We start from the raw sequence: 19,749 nt of genomic DNA, 5'->3' as shown, positions 1-19,749 counted from the left end.
AAAATACTCATTGTTTCAAAATCATGCCATAAGACATAAACAGGTGTTAACATGATTTTGGTGTAATAAAATTGCTTACTAACGTTTTTTGTGTAAAGTTAGATCAAATTTCTTCATGCAATTATCTATTCAGCCAAATCGTGTGGCAGCAGCGCAATGCTTAAAATCATGCACATATGGTTCAGACACTTCAGAACGGAGAAAATAAATAATATTAGTGATTTTGAACATGGCATAATTGTTGACAAGCAGTTTGTGTATTTCTATAACTGCAGATCTCCTGGGATTTTCTCACACAACAGTCTCTAAAATTTACTCAGAATGGTGCCAAACACAAAAAACACACAGTGAGTGGCAGTTCTGCGGTTGGAAACACCTTGTTGATGAGAGAGGTCAATAGAGAATAGACAGACTAGTTTGAAATGACAAAGTCTACAGTAACTCTCTGTACAATTGTAGTGAGCAGAACAGCATTTCAGAATGTACAAAATGTCGAACCTTGAGGCAGATGGGCTACAACAGCAGAAGACCATGCTGTTCCTAATAAAGTGCTCAAGGTGTGTATATCTCAAAGTTCAACCTTCCAAAAGTGTTACCCATTCACTTCCAATATAAATGTTTTAAAAGAAAAGGAGGGACGAGTTGAAATATTTTTTTTTTATTGTAATCAACATTTTGCCAGAAATGCTGTCAATTGAGTCTGTGTTCCACCAAGCTTAAACTCAAACAGCTTTGGATTTCAGTAACATTTATTGTACATTCACACAGGACACTATTACACAACCCTGCCAACAGTGATTCATGAATTACACATTTAAGTGCAAAGTGGCTTTGCAGAATGAAGTATGATGTACAGTCTATGGCATTTTTCAACCAATTATGGACTTCAAGGTTTATTACCAAGAAATGTTTTATTAATCTAAAGAATCATTAATTAAAAAAATAAACAACTCTTTAAACAGGTAATAACTCAGAACTTCTGAATGGAACAGTATTTACTGATGACAAATAAAAAATATCTAAAAGCATAATTAGTGCCATGAGCCATTACAAACAGCAAGAGCATTTGGGGGACAATGTGGAGCAATCAATTTATGCTCTTAGAATTACAAACTTCAGGGTTTAACGCTGATTAGTGTAATTTGTGGCACACACGCACACATTCAAACAACACAAATAAACGCACAAAACCACACATATCCAGTTCCAGCTCAGTTAAGCCTTGATTGGAGCATTATGTTGCAATAAGATAGATTCTGCATGCAGTAAAATTGCTGAATGGAAAATTGTCATCCATTTTCACCTAGAGAGAAGAGTTCTATTTTCAAAATCCCGTAATGTACATCCTCTCCGAGCACTTACAGCCCGCACTGTAGAGTCACGCTATGAAAGATGCCCGATTGTACACCACACTGTAGAGTTCAGCGCACAGGCATAAGCATGGCTTGCTTACCTATTTTAATGAGACTGTCAGGGCGGGGTGTGTCCACAGCTATGGTAAAATTTAGATTTACACCATACGGCTAATGTTCTTCAGGCTGAATGGAGCTCCTCTTTGTGACTGACGGCTTATTGGCGTAACGTAGGGCAGCGTCTGTGTCCTTCGGACGAGCAGACACACTGCTTTGTGTGCATTTACACGGGAAGCTCACACACATAAAAATATACAAGTACAATCACACACACACACACACACACACACACACACACACACACACACACACACAAGCCTGGCAGAACTTGGTGGGAGTACACTTTATTCAGGCGGGTTGCTGGCGCTCCAGTGCTTGTACTGTAAACAAGAAGAGAGGGATGTAAACCCCATCCATCCCTTTCAATTCCTTCTGTACTCTCTGCGGACAGTTCCTCACTTGCCCAACCGCTGCTCACACGATGCATATCGCTGAAGTGCACCAAACAGGTCATCGTATGAGACGTCTATGTGGGACGGCAATGAACTGCAAGAAAGGATAATTAGTTGGGAACCAAAAGATCAAACAATATGCTTTTAGGCACCAGATTAAACACTGTGTCAAACATTCATAATTTAATAAACTGTTAAGGAAGTACAGAAGGGAAACTACATTTAGAATTAAGTTTGCTAAATAATGCAGCAAAACAGCACAGTGACACACTGCCACCTAGTGGACATTTAATAAAGCAGAAATAAACAAAATACATAATGCAAATTCTCTCCATTATTTCTGTTAGCTTGATTCACAAACCAAGTCTATGTAATGCATGTGAGGTTAAACAGATATTGTTGAAATTTTGAAAGTAGCAGCAAATAAATTTGGGTAGCTGACATGACAAACGTTTTCACAACATCAAAAAGTATTAGAAATAGAATTGTTTTAAAAGCAATTCCAGCTTCTATGGCTATTTTCATGGCGGCAGGTTAATAAAATAAAACAGGAACACCTAACCTTATATAAAATGACATTATATATATGACATCTTTTTTTTTTTTAGATTAAATTAAACTAACGCTATATAACAGAAATGTGTTGTATTTGATAATGCACAGCAGTTTCCTTTGCACTGTTAGATCATTTGAAAAAGCTAATAGAGATAATTGAGGCAGCGCAGACAGCTTTACTGTGCTGATAATCTCACAACAGGATTTAAGTGTACTCCAGCATATGCACTGATGCACATTCATTAAGAACAAACACACAATAATGCATACTTTTACTGGCACAATATCTCTAAAACACAAAATGATATATTGAAAATCTTATGATACAAAAACGCACACAGCTTTGGGAAAAAATAAGAGACCACTGCAAAATTATCAATTTCTCTGGATGTACTATTTATAGGTATGTGTTTGAGTAAAATTAATATTTTTGTTTTATTCTATAAAGTACTGACAACATTTCTCCCAAATTGCAAATAAAAATATTGTCATTTAGAGCATTTATTTGCAGAAAATGACAACTGGTCAAAATAACAAAAAAGATGCAGTGTTTTCAGAGTTCAAATAATGTAAAGAAAAAGTTCATATTCATTTTAAAACAACACAATACACTAATGTAGGAAGAGTTCAGACATCAATATTTATTTATAAAATCAATAACACCGTGTAACAAATTGGTCCCTGGGTTGCAAGTGTTATCCTAATTGCTTATGCCTCAAAAGTATAGAAAATGGCTATTATTCCCCCACAAACTTTGCTTTTGTGACCAGGACAGTGATATTTTGAAATGTAACTATTTTCCAGAACATTACAGATAGATTCAGTGCTAAGTAAATTTGGAGTAACTTCTAGAACTTTCTACAAATATAAATAGTAGAAGAAATACAGGGGCCTTAAGCCCACCAGTTCAGTATAGTTCCAGCTGCCTAAACTGTGTTTTGACCACTGATAATTTTGCAGTGGTCGCTTAATGTATTACGGACATTTCCAGGCTTTTACAGGCCTGGAAATGTCAATAAACTTTTTATAAAATTTCCCTGATATTTTCAGGTTTTCATGACAATGATATTGTAAAGTGAATAAAAACCATGGAATTACCATGAGATAGATAGATATATAGATATATATATATATAAGTACAGGTGAAACTCGAAAAATTAGAATATCGTGCAAAAGTTCATTAATTTCAGTAATTCAACTTAAAAGGTGAAACTAATATATTATATAGACTCATTACAAGCAAAGATATGTCAAGCCTTAACATTTTGATGATTTTGATCATAATAATTTTGATGATTATGGCTTACAGCTTATGAAAACCCCAAATTCAGAATCTCAGAAAATTAGAATATTGTGAAATGGTTCAGTATTGTAGGCTCAAAGTGTCACAATCTAATCAGCTAAACACCTGCAAAGGGTTCCTGAGCCTTTAAATGGTCTCTCAGTCTGGTTCAGTTGAATTCACAATCATGGGGAAGACTGCTGACCTGACAGTTGTGCAGAAAACCATCATTGACACCCTCCACAAGGAGGGAAAGCCTCAAAAGGTAATTGCAAAAGAAGTTGGATGTTCTCAAAGTGCTGTATCAAAGCACATTAATAGAAAGTTAAGTGGAAGGGAAAAGTGTGGAAGAAAAAGGTGCACAAGCAGCAGGGATGACCGTAGCCTGGAGAGGATTGTCAGGAAAAGGCCATTCAAATGTGTGGGGAGCTTCACAAGGAGTGGACTGAGGCTGGAGTTACTGCATCAAGAGCCACCACACACAGACGGGTCCTGGACATGGGCTTCAAATGTCAAACGTCTTACCTGGGCTAAAGAAAAAAGAACTGGTCTGTTGCTCAGTGGACCAAAGTCCTCTTTTCTGATGAGAGCAAATTTTGCATCTCATTTGGAAACCAAGGTCCCAGAGTCTGGAGGAAGAATGGAGAGGCACACAATCCAAGATGCTTGAAGTCCAGTGTGAAGTTTCCACAGTCTGTGTTGGTTTGGGGAGCCATGTCATCGGCTGGTGTTGGTCCACTGTGCTTTATTAAGTCCAGAGTCAACGCAGCCGTCTACCGGGACATTTTAGAGCACTTCATGCTTCCTTCAGCAGACAAGCTTTATGGAGATGATGACTTCATTTTCCAGCAGGATATGGCACCTGCCCACACTGCCAAAAGTACCAAAACCTGGTTCAATGACCATGGTATTACTGTGCTTGATTGGCCAGCAAACTCGCCTGACCTGAACCCCATAGAGAATCTATGGGGCATTGCCAAGAGAAAGATGAGAGACATGAGACCAAACAATGCAGAAGAGCTGAAGGCCGCTATTGAAGCTTCTTGGTCTTCCGTAACACCTCAGCAGTGCCACAGGCTGACAGCATCCATGCCACGCCGCATTGAGGCAGTAATTAATGCAAAAGGGGCCCAAACCAAGTACTGAGTACACATGCATGATTATACTTTTCAGAGGGCCGACATTTCTGTATTTAAAATCCTTTATTTTTATTGATTTCATGTAATATTCGAATTTTCTGAGATTCTGAATTTGGGGTTTTCATAAGCTGTAAGCCATAATCATAAAAATTATATCAAATAAAGGCTTGAAATATCTTACTTTGCTTGTAATGAGTCTATATAATATATTAGTTTCACCTTTTAAGTTGAATTACTGAAATTAATGAACTTTTGCACGATATTCTAATTTTTCGAGTTTCACCTGTACACTCACCTAAAGGATTATTAGGAACACCTGTTCAATTTCTCATTAATGCAATTATCTAATCAACCAATCACATGGCAGTTGCTTCAATGCATTTAGGGGTGTGGTCCTGGTCAAGACAATCTCCTGAACTCCAAACTGAATGTCAGAATGGGAAAGAAAGGTGATTTAAGCAATTTTGAGCGTGGCATGGTTGTTGGTGCCAGACGGGCCGGTCTGAGTATTTTACAATCTGCTCAGTTACTGGGATTTTCATGCACAACCATTTCTAGAGTTTACAAAGAATGGTGTGAAAAGGGAAAAACATCCAGTATGCGGCAGTCCTGTGGGCGAAAATGCCTTGTTGATGCTAGAGGTCAGAGGAGAATGGGCCGACTGATTCAAGCTGATAGAAGAGCAACTTTGCCTGAAATAACCACTCGTTACAACCGAGGTATGCAGCAAAGCATTTGTGAAGCCACAACAAGCACAACCTTGAGGCGAATGGGCTACAACAGCAGAAGACCCCACCGGGTACCACTCATCTCCACTACAAATAGGAAAAAGAGGCTACAATTTGCAAGAGCTCACCAAAATTGGACAGTTGAAGACTGGAAAAATGTTGCCTGGTCTGATGAGTCTCGATTTCTGTTGAGACATTCAGATGGTAGAGTCAGAATTTGGCGTAAACAGAATGAGAACATGGATCCATCATGCCTTGTTACCACTGTGCAGGCTGGTGGTGATGGTGTAATGGTGTGGGGGATGTCTTCTTGGCACACTTTAGGCCCCTTAGTGCCAATTGGGCATCGTTTAAATGCCACGGCCTACCTGAGCATTGTTTCTGACCATGTCCATCCCTTTATGGCCACCATGTACCCATCCTCTGATGGCTACTTCCAGCAGGATAATGCACCATGTCACAAAGCTCGAATCATTTCAAATTGGTTTCTTGAACATGACAATGAGTTCACTGTACTAAAATGGCCCCCACAGTCACCAGATCTCAACCCAATAGAGCATCTTTGGGATGTGGTGGAACGGGAGCTTCGTGCCCTGGATGTGCATCCCACAAATCTCCATCAACTGCAAGATGCTATCCTATCAATATGGGCCAACATTTCTAAAGAATGCTTTCAGCACCTTGTTGAATCAATGCCACGTAGAATTAAGGCAGTTCTGAAGGCTGAAAGGGGTCAAACACAGTATTAGTATGGTGTTCCTAATAATCCTTTAGGTGAGTGTATATATATATATATATATATATATATATATATATATATATATATATATAAAACAACACACACGGCATAAAAAAAGGTACTTTCAGTAAAATGTTAAAAAAATGTACTTTAAAAAAAATGCAACACACACGTGTACACACATACTTTGTGGTCCACAGTCTATATACACCCTGAAGAGATAAAACAAAGTTTGTGCTTGCTCATATGCATCAAAATATAAACACTCACATAATCTCGGTTAGTCTGATGTGCCAGGGCAGAAAGCCAAGTGTACTTTCAACAGGTCCAAATTTCAGCACCAGGTCCGGGTCAAGGTCAGGTATGTTCTTTGACTCTAAATGGAAAAAAACAAGCCTTAGTGCAATGAAAAATCAGGGTAAAAGCTGAGTGTTTTAGGAGGAATAATCTGATACTGAGATGCTTCCAGGCTCTTTCAGTAGAGGCACTAACTGAGAGCAGCTCTGAAGCCATAGAAACAGTTGTTATGTGTTCTGAGCTTATGCAAAAGGTTGCTGGCACACAGATTAGCTGGAACGTCCCGTATTTTGGCCGAAATGTTGACATCCCATACGGGACACCTAGTGTCCCCTAATGACGAGACGCTAGAGAGAAAGAACCCTATTGCATTCACTATAAAAAAAAACTTAAGTGGTGCATGTACATCACAGCTTGCATTTAATCTTTTGAGTGCAGTGAGCAATGTAGATCAATCACCGATCATTTGGAGAGGTAACATAATACACCGTTCCACTAGAAAATGAGACCAAAACATGCCGATTATGTAATATATTTGCTTAGAATTATTCAATTTTGATTAGAAATTACAGTTCTCAATAATAGCAGTTCTCAAATAATCATATATTACATAATCAGGCGATGTAATAATTGCAAAAGGTCTAATTACACGTGTAACAAATTGCATTCATTTTTTTTTGGTTCCTGGGTTGTATGTGTTATTTACTAATTGCTTATGCCTCAAAAGTATAGAAAATGGCTATTATTACCCACAAACTTTGATTTTGTGACCAGGACAGTGATATTTGTATGACAGAATGAGTTGCGGCTCTTCATTGACACCTCATCTAGGAGCCTCAAAGCCATGCTGCTCCATAATGGTAACAAGTACCCATCTCTTCCCCTGGCTCACTCGGTGCACCTCAAAAAGGATCACAAGAGCATCAAGACCTTGCTGGACGCTTGAAGTATGAGGAGTACATATTTGGGGCTGATCGTGTAAGAGATTTACAGTATAATTGTAAATCTTGAAAAACGACTCACTTCTAAATCTTTTGTAATACTTTTTGTATTACTTCAGTATAAATACATGTTAATTTGAATTCTTGTGTTGTTTTTTATCTGACTTTGTCAACAAAAAGACACAAATTCACCCATTTTCTCATTGGAAATAGGTACATTTCAAAATATCACTGTCCTGGTCACAAAAGCAAAGTTTGTTGGGAATAATAGCCATTTTCTATACTTTTGAGGCATAAGCAATTAGGATAACACTTACTACCCAGGAACACAAATTGTGTCACATAGTGTTATCAATATACTGTATCTGTGTCCTTAAATGTACAGCTTTATTGTAGGTTTACTTTTTTAACCATACCAAAGCTCACTTGAATTGTCGGAGGAAGAACATTTTTACATTAAAATAATAAATGTCTTCTATTGAGCTTTTATTATCCATATCATGGGTTTCACCTCTTAAATGTATGGTCTTTTTGTGTGTTATTATTTATGTTTTCCTTGCTTATTCAGTTAATATGCACAAAAATGTACAGGTAATTGCACTTATACCGTCATTAACACAAATTACACTACTTGTGCAAAACAGCACAAAAAGATTAAGCAAACAGCATTGCAATTTTTATAAAAAGCCACAGCAAATTCCGTCATATAATCATGAAAAAGTTCAGTGAAATCCTGGTGGGACAGATATTTGAAATGATCATTTAGGTGTTTCTAAGCTTGCTGAATGGTAATCTATAAAGGGTTGGGAATCGTAGGAATTTTACGCTTCTGATTCCAATTTCTCTTAACAATTCCAATTCCTTAATGGTACCAGTAACGATTCCAGTAATTCTTTTAAAGAATTATTTAGAAATGAGAAATGCAATTCTTATTGCATTTACTACCCTCTGTTGTCCATTAACAAATAATGAGATCATTTCAGATTTGTACAGAGCAGATATAACAAATCAGATATAAATGTAATACAGTTCTTGTAAAAAGTGTGTTTGCAGACTTTTTGGAGACATAAATACAATCCAATAATATATCCTTACTCTATTTTAAATAAAGAAATATAAACCAACACGAAATATGATGGCATATTTCATTACTTAATTTATTATTTGATAAAATTACACTTATTACAACAAAACTTGTGTATCTTTAATTATACATTGTCATATAACCAGTCAGTAACTGCACTGCTTGATTTAATAGAGAGACAGGTCATCATTAAATAAACAGTAACAGTTCCAGAGACAGTTTAAACTGTGTTTTGTAGCCTAATGATGTACTTCAGACTGGTGAGACTTCAACAGTTCTTATTTAATTTTGGAGTTGGATATTCATATTTTGCACATCAATATAAAATTACTTGTATACTGGAAGCGCTGTATGTTTTGTGCTGTTGATTCAAAAGAACCGACTCATTAGAATGGTTCTTTCGGGATCTGACTATACCGAAAGCACATATGTTTTACGCTGTAAAAAGAGCCAGCTTGTTTGATTGGAAATTAAATACACTGGTAGAACTGTGTTTTTATGTCAGTACAGCAGTGTTTCCCAACATTTTTTCTGCCACAGCACACTTTTTACAACTAATATTCTATGGCACACCACAATCCCACATAGATTAACCATCGTCAATATTTTTCCTTTTCAATAAATATTTTCCGTCTGTTTTAGTAGCGTGTTTACTTGTAATGTTTGAAATTCAGCTATGCAAAAAAATAACCGTCATTTTAATTTTCATATTTTAATGATAATAAGACATTTAATAGCTTTTATTTTCATTCACTTTTTCATTTTTAATCATGAACTTACAGGACGAGCATATAGCAGATTATGCATTTATTTATTTATGAAGAGAACAGATGAACAACAGAGACACCACACGAAGCAGGTGAATGTTTTTTTTCCCCCGCAGTGACAGTGGAGGCCACTAAAATATGAACATGCAATATTACAAAAAACAAATACGATTAAAATATGAACAAAACACATAAAACATTTACTGAACAGAACTCAATCTACAACTCAAACCTTCCGCCTGGTCTGCATCGACTTAAACTCGCCTGTGCGTAATCAAACGCATCAAGGGAGACCGATGCTGAGGCAATTGTCATTAGATATGCATCTTTGCCCCGGACAGACGACTTATCGTGGCAGTTTTTATTTGGTTCTGGAGGCTGAACCCAGCGTCAAGCACCACATTGCCCTCCACAGGACAAGAGTTGCAGAAAGCATCACAGGTGCAATTTTACAAGTTTACCACATAAAAAATTGGGAGGTGTGCACAATAAACATTGAAAACATGTATTTGTAAGAGAGAAAAAAGCTTGCAGTTGCTTTGATAGCAGAAAGTAATACAAGGACTCGTTTATGTTTAGGTCTAAGTGTTTTCTTAGTGAATTTAAATTAGTTCAATAACTGGGGTCTCTGATATTCATAAACGATAAGGTAATATTTAATTAAAATACATTATGAGACATTCAATGTCTCTTCACAAATTTGGACAGTTTTTAAATATTTCTTATTGCGTAGTACTCTCAAATATATTCACTTTGGTGTAAAGTCACTTCATAGACTTCAATGTATTCTGCAGCACTGACTCGAGTCATGTGAAAGACCCTTAAAGCGTATAAATATCAGTCACTTTTGCACATTAATCATTGGTGAGGAGTTTGGATCCCTGAAATTATTATTATTTTTTTTTATCATTTTCCATGGCACACTAGCACAATGCAGTAGAGGGCAGTGCTGCTGGTCAGAGTATTTGAGAACAGTGTTCCAGCCACATTGGCGGAAAATTGCACGCTGGAGAACCGTTAACAGAACCAAAGATCTTATGATTCCAGTATTTTCTGAACAAGAACCGGTTCTCGATTCCCAACCCTATATCTATGCAATGCATTTAAAGAGTGAAAGATTAGCACCCGTATTTTACAATGTCATTTGTTTCATGAAGAACAACACAGTGTTTAGTTATTTAACAGTGTTTAACAGCGAAGGGAGACAGAATACTGAAAGATTTCATAAATGTGTTTCCCTGTTATGAAAGTTTTTGTTTCACAAAACTAATGTCATTTTCACACTAGAAGTTTTGCTGTAGATCGGGGTTCGTTTTTCCATTGAGTTTCAGTTTGTTTGCTTAAGTGTGGGGAAAAAAAGGGGGTCTGGGATTCAGACACAATCTGAAAATGAACAACTACTTATGTATATTTTCGGCTGATTCAGACCATCTTCAATGATGTGTATCTGGATTGCTATTGACATTTTTATACAACAGTAATCAAATTACAGGACTACCCATTTAGTCCTTATATTCAATTTTGTACTGATGGTCAGCAGACTGGCATGCTGTAAGCTCACCTCTGAGTAATGAGTCAAGCACAGTGACATTGATGTCTTTGGATGTCTTTTCTTTCTGCTCAATGGCCTTGCAGAGCTGCTGTGCTGCCTTGACAATACTGAGCTGTCCATCGTCTGGAGATAAGACCTTCAACACTGAATGACGAGATAACATTGCAAACACAAGACACAAAATCATAACAATAGGATATATTCCAGTGTAACGTCCTTAAAATTAAAACACTTGAAAAATGCATTGACCTAGTCAGGTCACTATTTTATTTAGAAACTGAGTAAATAGAACAAGTAAATAGGCTAGATATGAATTGACAGTCTGGCTGTTACGGCAGTAGCACTACAGACGTGAAAATCCTAAACAGCCAAAATAGTCTCTTAAAAACTGCATTGGGGGCCCAGAAACAGCAAAGCAGTGGTGTCTGAGGGATCCAAAATAAACAAATATTTTAGAGTTTATCAATCAAGCGCAGTTGGATATGAATTTTAAAGCATGATGATAGCATATCATTTTACATTAAAATAATTTTTATATTTTATTACAATTAGATACCCAAGTATGGGGGCATAGAAGCCCTTGTGATTGAGGAATGATACTGCATGTGGGTTCAGGGGTATCCCCAAGAGTAAATTTAGAAAATATAAAAAAGACAGAATGGACCATTTTTATATTGTAATTAAAGTGAATAAAGACTACGCTACAAACTAGTAGTTTTATTGTCTTTCCTGGTCATCCATGCCAAAGATGATGACATCTGATTTATTTAACAAAATTAGAACAGAAATCTATTTGTTTTTTGTGGCACGCACCTGACCACCTAGATTTAGAACACAGGCTAAATATTGAAATTTACTCAAAAGCTTTTTATCAATATTGTGGATTGTTTTATCGTGATAGAGAGATAGATAGATTAAAATGCCCAGCCCTAATTATTATTATTAGAAGTAGTGTAATGTGTTGTGAGCTTACAAAACAGCGTATAAATTTTGCATTTTGTCATAAGAAATTGCGAGTATCTTTGATGCTTTTAACTGCATCAGTTAAATTAAGCTTGATCAGACAATTGTTGTGTATCATCCCCCTTCTCCCCTCACTCTGCTGCTGATAACATCCACTTTGACTGGCATTTTTTGAAAACGTGTTGAGAACTAAACAGTGCAGAAACAGGTGGTTTAATGACCCTTTAAGGTTTCCATATCTGGCACTGTGTTTACAAATGGACAGTGTGACGTGGGAGCAGGTTTGTCAGCGATGCATGGGTGGTCCGGTCCCGCTCTGCTCCCGGGCAGCAGATGCGCAGTGCAGTTCAATCAGGTGGCATGAGTATTTGGTGTTTCTCATGCACAGCAGTAAATGACAGCAATTAAAACACAAGTGTGGGAATTTTATATTTGGACATGGGGGGAAAAATGGTCGCAAAATGTGACGCATCAGCCCACCAAGAAAAAATATTAATCTTATTAGACCCTGTCTCAACTTATTTGGAGTGTGTTACCATAAACTGATTTGAGATTACTTTTTCAAAAAACAATAGAAATTCACAAGGAAAAACATCATATAATGTGTAGGAGTAGTGCTTTCAATATAGTGAATGGTGAATATCATTTACAAATCACTCCTTTTTGTTTTATTAGCATTTTTCATACTCGGAATTGTGGTTGTAAATCAAGGTATTGTCAAACTTTGTGAAAAGGGTCAATCAAATTGTCAATCTCAATCCAATGAAAGCACAAAAGCACTTGCCCAAAATATGAATGAGCGAAGGCGGTTTCCTTTGCATCTTTGTACTGCACTGGTTTAGGTTCCATTTGTGAAGCATTCAACAGATGACTTGCTCAAGGCGTATTTGTAAAAATGAAACATTTCCTAACCAGAAAAGCTGGCAGCAATGAATCTATTCCAGAAAAAAGAAATATGCAACTAAAACACGCTTCCATGTTTATCCACAAAAAGTCAGAAGTGAATCTTAACCAAAGACATGAACAGACAAAAGGTCATAAAAACTTGTTCATAAAAGGCCAAACCCTCCAATAATGAAATATTCTGACCAAACCTGTTTGTAGAGACTCTTTTCTAGAGTGGGTGTTTCCAACAAAAAGCAACAGCCCTTTTTTTAAGGTAAAGCCTAGTGCATACTACATGACTCAAGCTCGTCTCCTATGATGTTTTGAGTCTGTGACTGGTCTGCGACGAGAAGTCTCAAATTTCACGATCAACGGTTGTGTAGTGTGCGCACTTCTGCGACAAGCCCCGATAGATTTCAAATCAGCTTGATATCTAGACGTCTTGTTGCCAGGTGTGCACCCTGTCCCAAATCTCCCTACCCTTGAGCGCCATATTATTTTCAGCAATTTTCCTTTGCAAATAAGTGCAAAAACTGGCCTAGGCTGCTCTTTCATGTTTGTTGGAATGTTATCACGAATTAACTGTGCAAGTTTGTAAATTTGTTTCATTATCATAATTTTAAGATGCATTTGGGCCGCTTGGGCAATCCATTTGAAATGGGACAACGCTAAAGACAGCCGTAATAGGCTTCACAATGGGCTTGTAGTGCCATAGCAGCACAGCGCCACCAAATAAAACAAGAGTTTAAACTTTGCAGGTTACGTGCGGATTTAAAGGAAAATAAATGTACGACCAGAAGATTTTAAAAAGCGAATGCATGTACATGCACAAGAACTTCACAAAATCCTTCAGTGTCTAATTTCAGCATGCATGGACACAGATATGAGAAACACGTACATTATAAGCTCAGTTAAAGGTACTGCATTAAACTAACTCAGAATTCTGCTCTAACTGTCACGTTTGGGTATAATTAAGTGAAACTGTGCACCGATTTTTAGAGCTTTCTTTTTCTTATTTTACGTCTTTGCGCTTTATTATCATGATTAATATAAAGATGTAATGATTGTTGCAAATCCTCATAAAATAATCAGAGACTCTCACCCTCAATATCCAAACACATGTGGGCCATAAAGACGACCAGGTGTAACGGTGATGTGTCGCACTTGTACACTTGTGATCGAATCACCCAAAACGCATCTAAATACCAGTGTACACAAGGCCTCATTCTGGAATAAATGGTCATGTAGTTGATACACTACAGTCCTGTAGTGTCCGCACCAGCACAACGGAAAACAAGACTGTGAGTTGTAGAGCACCTCACCTTGATGCTCTTGTTTGTCGGTACCATTCTTGAGTAACTCCACTGTGTATTTGGAGTTGTCCATTCCCAGAAGCTCCTGCTGTTGTCTCCGGATCTCCTCCAAGAGTCTGGAGTTATTCCCCCTGAACACACCTGGTAAATAAGATAACAATGAGAAAGAACATATAAAAATATCCCAAACCCCCTAAAAACAAGAGAGGAACGTTATATTGAGAATTACTATGATTGATAACTGAGTGGTTTAGTTCTGCATGAAGCTGAATCCCTTTGCAAGTGTCCACGCATTGGCACTTACAAAATATCTGTCAAAGGTTGTAGCCTAAGCAATACAATATACACTCCACTTCTTCCATTGAGAAATATTTTGGGCTGAAACTGAAATTTACTGTTTTGAAATAGAACAGACACATTCTCCCTCATGAAGAGAAGTAAGGTTTGATGTTTCCTGTCATTTTGAGCATTTGAGGATTACATTACCATGCCGAGGCTTAAAAACAAGCTTATTACTGCAAACAATTGGGTTAATTTTAAGATCATTCTCATATTAACGAAATAATACAAGACATTTTGGTAAAGCAGCAAGTTAATAATGAGTTAAAGGAGCAATATGTAATAATACTATATACTGTACTACTAAAGCATAAAATGATCATAATATACTTGGCAAAAAAAGAAACGTCATCTCACTTTCAACTGCTTTTATTTTCAGCAAACTAAGAATACCCTAAGGAAGGGGTAACACATGAGGGAGGAGGATGTCTTCCCTGTAACGCACAGCATTGAGACAGCCTGCAATAACAACGAGCTCAGTCTGATGATGATGTGACACACCACCCCAGAGCATGATGGACCCTCCACCTCCAAATCGATCGCAGTTGTCAGACTCATGTGTATTGCCAAAGGAATGAGCATTACACCGAAGCCTGTACTCTGAGGCCTCGGTGTAACGCTCATTCCTTCTGCAATAAACGCGAGTACAACCATCACCCCTGGTGAGACAAAACCATGACTCATCAGTGAAGAGCACTTTTTGCCAGTCCTGTCTGGTCCAGCAAAGGTGGGTTTGTGCCCATAGGCGACATTGTTGCCGATGATGTCTGGCAAGGACCTGCCTTACAAGCCCTTAATCCAGCCTCTCTCAGCCCATTGCATTCCTGGTGTCACTCAGGCAGTTGTTGTTGCCATCCTGTACCTATCCCGCAGGTGTGATTATTCAGATGTACCGATCCTGTGCAGGTGTTGTTACATGTGTTCTGCCACTGCGAGGATGATCAGCTGTCCTTCGTAGCGCTGTCTTAGGCATCCCACAGTACGGACATTGTAATTTATTGCCATGGCCACATCTGCAGTCCTCATGCAGCATGCCTAAGGCACGTTCACGCAGATTAGAAGCGTCCTAAGTTTTTAAAACTGTGACCTTAATTGCCTAACGTCTGTAAGCTGTTAGTGTCTTAACAACCGTTCCACAGGCGCATGGTCATTAATTTTTTATGGTTCATTGAACAAGCATGGAAAACAATGTTTAAACCCTTTACAATAAAGATCTGTATAGTAATTTGGATTTTTACAAAATTATCTTTAAAATATAGTGTCCTGAAAAAGGGACATTTCTTTTTTGCTGAGTTTGATTTAGGAAACACGTGAAGTTGAAATACTGGCTTCTCCGAAAACAATGCCACAGCCAGTACATTCTACTTTAAAATGTCAGTTCTGGGCTGGAATGTCTGTTTGTGTTTTGGCCTGTGTGATACCACCCAATGCACATTTCCCAATAGTATTTCGACAGCCCGGTTTGCCAGATTTGAAACTAGTTAGCGGGCAAACAGCAAGCTGCATCAATGGAAGCTAGCAATACATCTAGCTAACATTGACAGTAACATAAAATCCACATGAGCTGGTTTATAATTTGCAAACAATAAAAACATTACAAACGTATACATTAGCTGACAAACTTACAGTGTAAGGCTCATCGCTTGCCACTGTCAGTTTTCTCGTTCCTGTTGCGTGTCCTCAACCTGGCAAACCTTGTAAGCTTCGAGTCTGTGGAGGGGGTGAGGTAGACAACTCTCTCAAATATTTTTACTGTACCTCTCCAATATTTTTATGGGGACTGCTGTACCCATTTTAAACGCTTGATGTCAATGTTACATATTGCTCCTTTAATAACTCAATTCAGTTGCATTTGCTACATTCTAAAGCATTTTAGACAAGCCACAAAGCAAAACTGGGACATATGAGGAAAAGGTGAAACATTTGCAGTGATACTAAGATAAAGATGTGACCACAAACCAAATCATTAAAAGTGTCATTGCAACTTTGTACTTTGCTCAAGACGTGAGTGTTTAGGAATCAGCAGGTGACTGTATGCATGTGACTGTCTGGAATTCACTTCCCTACATGACTCATTCATATGCATCCTGTGCACAAGAAACTCAATGAGTCTTACCTTGATTATCATACACACTGACATATGAGATGCCCACTGCCATGCACCACACCACCAAGTTGGCAATGTCAGTATAGTGGATCTCCTCTTCAGCGATCAACAGCCCTAGATGAAGCGGCAGCTTCTCTAATGTTCTTCCATCAGCTCCCCAGCATACCCGACGGCTGATCCGTTTGCCTACGTGTCCAGTCTTTTTCTGACTGTGAAACCCAAGGGCAAGGGGTAGTAATAATCCCACCACAGCCCGTTTCCACCTCCAAATGTGGACTCGGAACCAGGTGATCAGCGCGCGCTGGAGATGAATCAGTGCATGTAAAACCCGCCACGCCACCTCATAAAGAACAGCCATGGTATACAGTCCTTATACGCGTTATTGGTTAAATATGTATAGGCGTTTGAAGTAAATTCGTCATGCTAAATTCAGCCGTGGAGGTACGAGCGATGATATATCGAGGAATGTACCATTTTGGTCACTGCCAACACCGCAGCGTGCAGGCTGCCATTTCTTCAACCTGCCAACCTCTTCACTCTGAACTCGCTGCTGTGTGACATGGAGCACTGTGATTGGACGGCTGAGAGATCGCTTAACGCTTCGCTCTAAGCGCTGGTCTGGGATCAGCTTTGACGTGGGTCTTGCCATTTTAATGTACTAGAAAAGAAAGACTAAGGTCTGATGTGATTGGCTGCCGTACCAGCAAATGTAAAATGAGTACAAATATCTGTAAGTTTGATGAAAGAATATAAAATAACCTTAATGTATTTTTCTTATTAATTTAAATGTAAATGTTATGATTTTCTGGTTATATGTAAACCTTGTTTTATAGGATATGTGTAAACCTTATTGATAAGAGGATTAAAAAGGTATTTTAACACTTGCTGACCACAGACATCAGTGGACTGTTTAGTCGACAAGCACTGTGACAATAAAATAACATTATATTTTTATTTTTAAATTAAATTGAACTAAATAATGTATCAAATTACATTTATAACTAGTGCTTGGTATGCCACTGTACTTTTCTGAATGGGGAAATTTTGACATTGGAAGCTGGCAAAACCTTGATTTGTTTCAGGGAACTCCCTTTCCCCCACAGCCGCCATATTTGTGACCAGTCATCAGTGGGAGAATACAATGGCGGTAAATGTTAAAACACCCTTAAAATGATATAAAGAAAAACCTAAAAAAACACTTTTGATTCATGCAGTCCCAGAAAAGGTATATAGCCTTCATGTCTGAGGTCAGCACAAAGATTGCCAAATTTGACTTTCGCAGACATTTAAATATATTTAATCCATGATTTACCTCCTTACGGCAGCGACTCTGATGTGTGACCGGTCTGACAATCTGTGCTACCAGCAGTGAAAACAGTGATATGTAAAGTTAAAACATGGGTAGCACATATCGGGAGGCATGGGGGAACCTGTCAGTATGTACAACAGCATGAAATGTGTTAAAAACCTAGGTAGCACATCTTGTCAGGCAGGTAATAACTATCAGGATGTGATACCAGCATAACTATCAGATAGTGTGCTATATGGTATAAGGCTGTACTAAGCCCTAACCCTACCCCAAACCCTAACCCTAAAACTATGGGACTGTAGTGGTAGCACATCCTGATAGGTAGCATTTATTTTCAGGACACTGGCGAGTGCACACACCTACCGCGTTACATCACTGTAAACATCTCTCTTTAAGAAGTTACACATGTTTGTGTTGGTTTCTGATGGTTGCAACCCAGGTTTATTTGGGTCCATTTTCCTGAGGAGAAAAACACAAAGTTTAATAAATTGTCTGCTATAAGTTCACTTAAAATGTCAACTCATCCACAATATTCCTGAGTCCCATGATGCTTTGCTGACGACATGGGTGGAACTTCCGGTTAAGCGTAAACAATCATTATGTTATGTACAAATGCAGCATTAAAAATGACAATCTTGAGAACAAATGATTACAGAATTATAGCGAGGTGGTATTGTTCTTCCCACTATATGTTAATGACTATGGGTTGATAATAAAATGACTAAAATGATTCTATTTGCGATATTTGGCCAAGTCTTTATCTATCGATGGAAGAACCTGAGCAATCTAACCTGAAAAGCTATGTTGCTTATTACTATTAGCACCTTCACAGCTGTAAAGTTGGACATGTTTTGAGAACTGTAATTATGTTTATTTTAAAGCATTTTTTTAGTCTAGTCAGAACCTGAAGAGTTTGTTGTACCGAGTTTATAAGAGACAAGGTGAAATAAACAAATGCTGTAGCTCAAGCTTAAAGAAATATTCTGATTTCAAAACAAGTAAAGCCCGATCGACAGCAAAAAAAAATTCTCCCTTATTAAAAAAAAGCAAAAATCAAGGTTACAGTGAGGCACTTACAATGGACTGAATTTGGCTAATTATTGGATGGTTTAAACAGAAGTATGAAGATTATAATTTTATAAAAGCACTTACATTAATTCTTCTGTTAACACTTGTGTATTATTTTAGCTGTAAAGTTGTTTAATTCGTCGTTTTTGCAGGCATTTTAAGGTTTTAGTGTTTACAGCGTTATGTCATCATGGCAATGAATTTGTAAATTGGATATGACTTTAAACAGAAAACATTAGCAAGTGATTTTATTGTATGAAAATCTTGTTAACATGGATATTGTTTACATCTTGTGGCGTATTTTAATGTTTACGGATCTCCAAATAGGATTTGGCTTAGAAATTCTATGCTCTGAAATGGCCCTGATCTACATAATGCTGCCAATGCATGACAAGGTCACTAATGTGCCCTAAATCCCTCATTTAAATATTTGAGAAATAGCAGAGAGTAGATTCTGTTGTAAAGCCTGGTTGGCTAGTTGGATGCAGCAGCAGTTCCTCAGGGGATTGGCTACATAGTTTCGGATGGTGTTATTTTCCAAAAAGAGATGTTTAAGCTGTTTTATCCCTGCTAGCTGCTGAAAGGTGACTTCCTGGATATTGTTCTGCCTGCAGTATAGCTTCTCAAGTTTAGAGGCCAACCTTCCAAGCAGCATTCTTAGTTGGTTCCCTGCCAACTCGCACACAGATAGGCTGGGCAGTCAATGACCCCCATCCATTGATACTAGTCTATTAAAACTCACAGAAAGAGTTACAAGGTTTTGCATCTGGAACATTTCACGATTCCTCAATGCTTGGATCTGATTCCTATCCAAATT

At 37.9% G+C, this 19,749-nt stretch overlaps 1 protein-coding gene across 1 annotated transcript; it reads right to left on the bottom strand.

Moving 5' to 3' along the window:
• Positions 1 to 681: 681 nt before the first annotated feature.
• On the bottom strand, positions 682 to 17,084 carry LOC127622156 (dehydrodolichyl diphosphate synthase complex subunit nus1-like). Its single transcript, XM_052096124.1, has 5 exons — positions 16,565 to 17,084; positions 14,119 to 14,250; positions 10,958 to 11,092; positions 6,578 to 6,683; positions 682 to 1,958 (listed from the first exon to the last, which is right to left on the bottom strand). The coding sequence occupies exons 1-5, from the start codon at positions 16,911 to 16,913 to the stop codon at positions 1,868 to 1,870; spliced, it is 813 nt and encodes a 270-aa protein (XP_051952084.1). The 5' UTR covers positions 16,914 to 17,084; the 3' UTR covers positions 682 to 1,867.
• Between the last annotated feature and the right edge of the window lie 2,665 nt (positions 17,085 to 19,749).

This window comes from Xyrauchen texanus, chromosome 28 (assembly GCF_025860055.1).
Source record: "Xyrauchen texanus isolate HMW12.3.18 chromosome 28, RBS_HiC_50CHRs, whole genome shotgun sequence".
Lineage (NCBI taxonomy): Eukaryota > Metazoa > Chordata > Actinopteri > Cypriniformes > Catostomidae > Xyrauchen > Xyrauchen texanus.
Note: the sequence above shows the minus strand (reverse complement) of the source record. Positions and strands in the feature narration are given on the sequence as shown.